Raw genomic sequence first — 7,636 nt, 5'->3', positions numbered from 1 at the left:
ACAAAAGTTAATGTTTTAGTTTCCGGGAACGATCGATCAAAACGTCGCAAAAAAGGCTAAAGGGTTTGATCACGGCCTGGCGCGTGCTAGGAGGACGTCGTGCGTTGTACTCGGCAAAATGGTTAGTGGAGACATAAGTGCTTTGTGGAAAAGCCGTTCGATATCGGTAAGATGACATAGGACAAGCACTTACTTAGGAAGCCACTTCGTCTTCGTTGTGCGCTGGTCGAGCTTTTTAGAGTCATTTTGGAGGAAGTCGAAGTGGGATAGTGCTTTGCCTTTAGACTAAAAGGTGGAGGTTAAGTTACACAGATGCTTTGTTGGGATAATGGGCATATTGACTCGCGAAGTGGTGGTGAGTCCGCTCATAAGATTGCGAAGATCATGTTATGATTGTGGATGGTCGGCGCTAATGTGTTTTCCCCCCCCCCAAAGCTTGAGCTGGCAAAAGACACAGTACCTACGAATTTCGATTGTATCTACGCCTGTACAACAAAAATAGCCGAACATCTAATAGCATGTGCTCGCTAGCTATGGATTTAGACACAGTTTGGAATTAGGTTCAAAACGCGCCCGTTTTTATGTCTGGAAGGCCCGTCAATTCAAACTTCAGAAAGATCTCCGAGGCACATGAAGTTGCCCTAACTTCAAAGCCAAAGAAACCAAAGAATTGAAGCTGATCAAAGAGTGTAAAAACTAGTGGTGCAGCATACTACTGAGTCATGATGGGTTTGTGCAACCTATAAAAGAGCTTAATCAGTAGATCTAGGTTTCACAACTGAATCCATGGCGAACGGACCCGCAGTAACATGATTTGACTCGACCGAACACAGACATGACTTGATCCAACCTGACCCAACATCAGCATCACAGATGGCATGCCTGACCTTGTCCAAATAATTTAAGTTGTCGAGCTCACGTTTAGTCTTATTTTCTAACCTGACTCAAAATGGCTAGAATTCCAATTCTTCTCCAGCAGATTAAGAGCTTGGTTGTTTGAGTAAAAGTGGCGTGGTGAAGTCATTTTCAGCTGTAAACGACTATTTTTGCTGTTTGATTCGGCGTAATAAAAACACAGCCGAAACTCGAGTTATCTAAAATAGTGTAATTAATTTCTGCTCATCTTGGACCAAAGTCAATTATGTTGAAAAAAGATTAAAAAAATAATAAAATAATACACTAGGTAATACTAAAATAATAATAATACACTAGGTAATACTAATAATACACTAGGTAATACTAATACACTAGGTAATACTAGCTATATGTAAATATATTTAATTATGATACTAATTATTTTTTAATTTAGTTTACATGTTTAAAATGTGATGAAAATTGATTATTTAAGTTTATTTAATTTGTATATTTAACATACGATGAAAATTAATTAGTTGAGTATTAATATTGTTTTTGCTCGATAATTTTGTTGTTATATTATTATAATTTATGTATAAAAGACTTAATTTAGCTGTTTTAGATTACATTTTTTAATTATATAGGAATACAATTACATTTTTTTATTTATTATATTATAATTTATTATTTATCAAGTTATAAATTATAGTTTTTATATAATTCTCTTTTTACTAAACAAACAGCAGAATTAAATAAATTTCACTTCCATAGTTATGGAAATAAACGGCAGGAGAGAAATAATTTTCACATAACTTCAACTCAAAGTTCACTTTCGGTGGAACAAACATGTCCTAAATGCACACTTCCCGTAGCATGCAACAAGAAATTTGATTCCTGCCCAGCAGTATACAGCAAAAACTTTCTCATTAGTATGCAACAAGATGTTTAGTTCCTCCACTTTTGTGTAGTATGATTCTCATGAATGTCACATACATGATGGAAGAGGCTCAGACAAGCATGATGATAAAACAGTGACTAGTTAGTTCTCTCATTTTGTGAATCTCAACTTGCAAGAAGTCCCAAGCTTTTAAGTGATCAGTAAAATTGCAGAACAGAATATGAAGTTCTAAACTGACAGTGATCAGAAACAAATACTGATAGAGAAGAGCAGAAAAGAAACTTGACGCAGAGTGCTTGTTGTCATTAGCTCTCATGTATCGCATTCATTTGAACCAAAACAATAGCCTCAGCATTAATAAGGATATAAGTTGCATGTATCTAGCCGTGTCTTGAACATCCTTTTTGCATACGCAATGTTAATCACTCAATGGAGGTTCCTTTCAGATTGAACTTTGCAGCAAGTACTAATGAAAGAAGAGGATTGTGGAGACAAGATATAAAAACCTATGTCGTGAGAATAAACATTCCTTCAGGTTTGCAATCAAAGCAGGTCCGTGAATGGTCACATACAAGCAGGGTCCATATGCAGGTCCCTGAGAGGATGGTGTATTTAGAAATATATATAGTCCTCATGTTCTATTTGTTTGGGAAAATTTGTAGGCAACATAGAACATCACCAATTAAACATCGCTATATATAATGCTTTTGTTAAACAACTCTATTCAAACAGTACTTTTAGAAAAGCTCTATCCGGATCAAACAAGTCCTTCGTCCTATTTGCAGTATTCTGCATAAAACTGTCTAGTTAGAAGAGGTGTATAACATGTATCAGATGCTAGTCTATCAAGCATTACAAGAAATGAAGGCATATGGAAATAAGATCATTACATACATATGGATATAGAATACAAAAATATGTCCATTTTGCTCCGCAAAGCTATTTAATACATTGATCGTGGAACGATTGCAGTGAGATAAATATATAAAACATTTGTAGAAGTGCCGAAAACTCGGCATTCGAAGGTTGGTGAACGATGTATAAAAGTGCTAGATAGGCCAAGACATGATTGCAGGCAACTAGTTGATCGTCGTAATATTATAATCAATAGCATGAAATGATAATTGTAATACTCCCCCCTAACAAATAGATACACACAGGCACCAACTAGTATCAGCTTGAAATAGCAGTAGCTGTTTCACACAAGTATAGGTCCCTCTGGTATCTTATTCCATCCAACAAAGTTGGCACATAAAGTAGCAACAACTTATAACGGCACGTACCATGATAATTCCTTTATGGCATTTGACAATTTGGAATGTCAAGGGAGTGCTGACAACACCAAAAGATTGAACATCAGCAAAAGAATGTATCACAGCTTCTCATACGGCTTCTAAATATAAATTTGTACGATATAGTAGTAATGATTATTATCATTTAACTATCCTAATTGGTATCCCAATCTACAATTTATGAGCAGAACCAAGGTAACTGATCTCACCTACAAGACACAGACACGCCCAATGCTTAATGAAAAGCTAAAATGAATGAGAAAAGTTGATCCTATATATATATACCTTTACAACAACAAGAAACAACACTTTGAGCTAGAGCTTTGATAGCATCAGTGCTAGTTGCTCATCCGTCAGTTGAACTTCCCGATGCGCGCCAACGGCTTCCGCGAGCCGAGCCGCTATCTGATGCTTGCACTACAGCATCGACAAATCAAAGAGAAATGACTAAATGAGTACTAAAAAGACGAGGAATTCGGGCAGAGTTAGGAATTGATAGAATGTAGGAAGAACCACTCCACTACAAGTCATCTTAAAATAGACCTCTTAACTATTTTTCTTGTAATTTACATTTTCTCAGTTTTTCATTAACTCTGTTAAAATTAACTGTTCCGGTTGCTTTTTTTCGAAACTGACTGAAGTGCAGATTTCGATAATTGTTAGTGACTCATGGTTAACAGGGGTGTTAAGTTTAACAAATTCAAGATTCAATTAACAACCTATAATTGAGTAGTTGTCAATCTAAAAAAGTTAGTTGAGGGGTCGATATCAAATCGGCTAATGGTTCACACTTAAGCATTCGAATACAGCAACCGTCACTAATTAGAGCAGTTGGTCGGTATTTTATTTTTGTCACCGTAAATTTCAAAAAAAGTAAGAATTAAAAAAAAATAAAATAAAAACTAGCATACGCATAGTTGCTCGCCCCTGTTGACGATGTCGTAGAAGAAGGAATAGCAAGTGCAGAGGTGCTCCGGGAAGCAGATGTACTCCTCCTTCCTCTTCGACTCCCCGACCACCTGAATAAACCCATTCTTTATTTCCCCTACCATGAGAGAATAACGAACAAAATACAGCAAGAAAAGCAATCTCTTAGATAGGAATTCCCTCATGATAAGTTCTTATTTGTACGCACGAACATCTTATTTAGTATATTCTTTCATTTTTATTCAAAGACGAAAAAGTCAAAAATTTTCAAGTAGTAGAAATTAAAATCATTGCTATCAATCAATCAATCACTCGCAAGAAATAACAAATTTTAATTTCACGTGCTAGGCGCGACTAACATGGTCATAGTCGTTAAATAATGCGAACAACCAACTGTATCATCCGATGCGAGAGTATTATTATTCTGAGGAGGGAGGAATAAGAACCAGGAAGAGGGAGCGGCCGCTGGGGGCGGCGGAGACGCGGCGGACGCCGCCCTGGTCGACGATCCGCGCGGCGCGCTCCAAGTTCTTGCCGAATAAGAAATGGAGGCTGGATTGCAAAGTTATTCCGCGGATAAGCCATCCCTATTCTTCGTTTTTGCTCAGACGAGGTGCGAGAGAGAGAGAGAGAGAGAGAGAGAGAGAGTACTCACGTGGATAAGTGATCCTCGGATACTGCATGGTTAGAGAGGAATGATAAAGAGATTTAGAGAGAGAGAAAGCGGGGGAGAGAGGGGAGGAGAGAGAGAGAGATGATACCCGAGCGGTGGGATTTGATTTGTTGCCATATGGACTCAGCGACGGCGGAGGTGGCGGCGGCGGCGGCGGCGGGAGACGACATTTCTTTCGTTTTGTGTAGGGTTGGGGGTGCACGCAAGGTGTTCGATCATATGCCCGACCCCGGCTCTGCTGATAATCGAACTTCAGTAGGATCTTTCCAATGATACCGATTCGTTGTTACATATTATTTTGGGAAAACTTCAAAAACCCTCTATATGGTTTCGTAGTTTCTCACTTTACCCCCTGTGGTTTAAAATATATCAATTTGTTCCGCTGTGATTTCTTTTTTCTCTTTTTCTTATCAATTTTATTTTTTTTTTCTTAAATCAGTGATAAAATTAAAATTAAAGGGTACTAAAGTGAATATTTGATAAATCTATATGAGTATCTAAAGTTTTTTGTATATAATTTAATAAAATATTAGCGAAAAAGCTACCAAAAAGATAAAAACGAAACCACATAGGGGCAATTTAATACATTTTTAACCACAGGGGGCCAAAGTGAGAAACTACGAAATCACATGAGGGTTTTTGAAGTTTTCTCTATTATTTTTATCTATATTGAAAAGGTTATAATTGTTTCATCCATATTTAAGTCTTTTTAGAAGTGTGTTTTGGTATTAGAATAAACTCAATGCACTTATGAATAAGGATAAAATTAACAAATAACAGCGGATCAGGACCTTCCCGATAAGATGTTCCGTCATTGGGATGCTCTCTACTGAAATTTTATCCCCAGCAGTTGGCTCTTTGTTTTTTTGGTTTGATCGAGGCGAACTTAGATGGTTTTAATCTATTTGATCTATAAAAAAAATTTATTTATTTTATTTATTTTAAATTTTATTAAAAGTTCGTGTTTCTGTCTTATATGGAAAACAAAAACTACAGAAAAGAATGTTTTTGTATAAAAAAAATTTGAAAAAATAGTTTTCCACAATTTTGTGGAAATAATTTATTCATTTTACTGTATGCCTGATCAAACTTACCGAATGCCAAAAACATAAAATAAATAAAAATAAATACAAAAAGGCTGGACCAACCTTTTCGTTTCTTTAGTTGGTCCGGTCTGACCTAAGCACGGCCCAAATTCGTACCGAGTCTACCTAACTCGGTCGGAAAACCAAGTAACCCTTTTCAGGCCTGGCAGGGTTTATTATTGGATCTGATCGGACCGGAATAATTTCAACCGGTTCAAAACCGGCCCGCCCCAGGTCTTACATAGGTCCATCAAAAAAAAAAAAAAAAAAAAAAANTCAGGCCTGGCAGGGTTTATTATTGGATCTGATCGGACCGGAATAATTTCAACCGGTTCAAAACCGGCCCGCCCCAGGTCTTACATAGGTCCATCAAAAAAAAAAAAAAAAAACAAAAGGAAAATTTATCTAAACTTTGAAATTATCAACATAGTTCGTAACTATGTTTTGTAAAATTTAGATGGCCATATTCTTTTACCGGCAATTTATTAACATGCAGAGCTTGAATACAAAAGTTACACACATTGTTACTCAAACCACCGGACATGTACTCAGCTCCGCACTCGCACATGTTAATCGATCAACATAGAGAGAGAATATAAAAAAAAAAAAAAACCCTTGATCAAATTTCGACTAACAAATCAGGTGCAAAGTACGCAAATATCTACAGCTTAATTACTGCAGTTGCTGAAGTAGTAACGTGAAGCGCAGCAAGCGAACAACAAACTGATCGTGACCAGTAAACCACTTTGGGTTGCAGACCTAAAGCAAGGGAATAACAAACTGATTGTGATCAGTAAACCACTTTGGGTTGTAGACCTAGCATTAATTGCTCCGAGTCAGAGACTAGCTAGCGATTGTGTAGAGGGTCCGAGGAGTTGGGAACCCTCCTCTCGCTGCTCCGAAGCAACGCCTCGACAGCGGCCGCCGCCGCATGCCGCGGCAGCCTCTTCAGGTGCATTCCCAACTCCCCCCCGCCATCGACCCCCTTGGCGCCGCCGGCCACCGTCGTCGCGCCGCCCTTCTCCGCATTAGCCGACGACAACACTCGGAAGAAGATGAAGAAGCAGAAGAAGATGAGGAGGCACTGCGAACATGACCTGCACCTGGATTTCAGCAGCATCATCATATTGATCATCATCATCATATTAGGAGCTAATTTTGGGAGCTGTTGGAGGGGGGGGGGAGTTTAGTGGGACACGGCTTTCCAGGAGAGAAAGAGCTGGAGCTCGAGCCGAGTATTTGTTGCTTTTGAAAGCTTTTCCCCGAAGCCGGAGCATGCAGTGCCTCTCATACGTGCGCATGTTTCTTTGGGTCTCGAGCCTCTTGTCTCCTTTAATTTGGGTCTCTCCTACTTTTTCTACAGGGCTATAAGGTTCCGCATTGTTTTTAGGGAGAGTTGTGGCTATATATATATATATATATATATATATATATATATATTATATATTTTTGGAAGCAATGTGACATGGTGTACATCATATATTCTATTCAATTAATAGTCATTCAATAGATGAGGCTATTCATCTAATAGGTGAGATGTTTTTACTAATCAGTTGATATAATAATCAGGTGTAAATAAGCAAAAAAAAAAAAATATTTCTCAAAGGCGTAATTACACTTCACTGTATTGCAATTTAGTATTATTTTTATTTATTATATTATACATTTTTTTCAACTATACTATTTTACTATTATATTTTAGGGGATATTTCAAACTTGTCCCCCAAAAGTTATAAATTATCATCAATATTCCTTCAAAATTGTCAATATTATTTTTTGTTCCTATAAATTAATGTATTATATGAAAAATGTCTCCCATAAATTTGAAATTTTTGTATAGTAGTCGAGTGTAAATAAGCAAAAGCCTTTTTTTTTTTCAAAGACATAATTACACTCTACTAAACTG

General features: G+C 37.2%; 1 protein-coding gene across 6 annotated transcripts; it reads right to left on the bottom strand.

The window, feature by feature from the left end:
* On the bottom strand, positions 2,031 to 4,927 carry LOC109718857 (zinc finger SWIM domain-containing protein 7). Of its 6 annotated transcripts, none has more exons than XM_020245547.1 (6): positions 4,734 to 4,927; positions 4,628 to 4,649; positions 4,419 to 4,524; positions 3,957 to 4,064; positions 3,331 to 3,462; positions 2,031 to 2,348 (listed from the first exon to the last, which is right to left on the bottom strand). In XM_020245547.1, exons 1-5 carry the CDS (start codon positions 4,813 to 4,815, stop codon positions 3,361 to 3,363), a joined length of 420 nt encoding a protein of 139 aa, XP_020101136.1. In that variant the 5' UTR covers positions 4,816 to 4,927; the 3' UTR covers positions 2,031 to 2,348; positions 3,331 to 3,360. The 6 variants fall into 6 exon arrangements, with proteins under 6 accessions (XP_020101136.1, XP_020101212.1, XP_020101009.1 ...); XM_020245623.1 differs by lacking the exon at positions 2,031 to 2,348 and adding an exon at positions 2,355 to 2,542; XM_020245420.1 differs by lacking the exon at positions 2,031 to 2,348 and adding an exon at positions 2,616 to 3,085.

This window comes from Ananas comosus, linkage group 1 (genome assembly GCF_001540865.1).
Source record: "Ananas comosus cultivar F153 linkage group 1, ASM154086v1, whole genome shotgun sequence".
Lineage (NCBI taxonomy): Eukaryota > Viridiplantae > Streptophyta > Magnoliopsida > Poales > Bromeliaceae > Ananas > Ananas comosus.
Note: the sequence above shows the minus strand (reverse complement) of the source record. Positions and strands in the feature narration are given on the sequence as shown.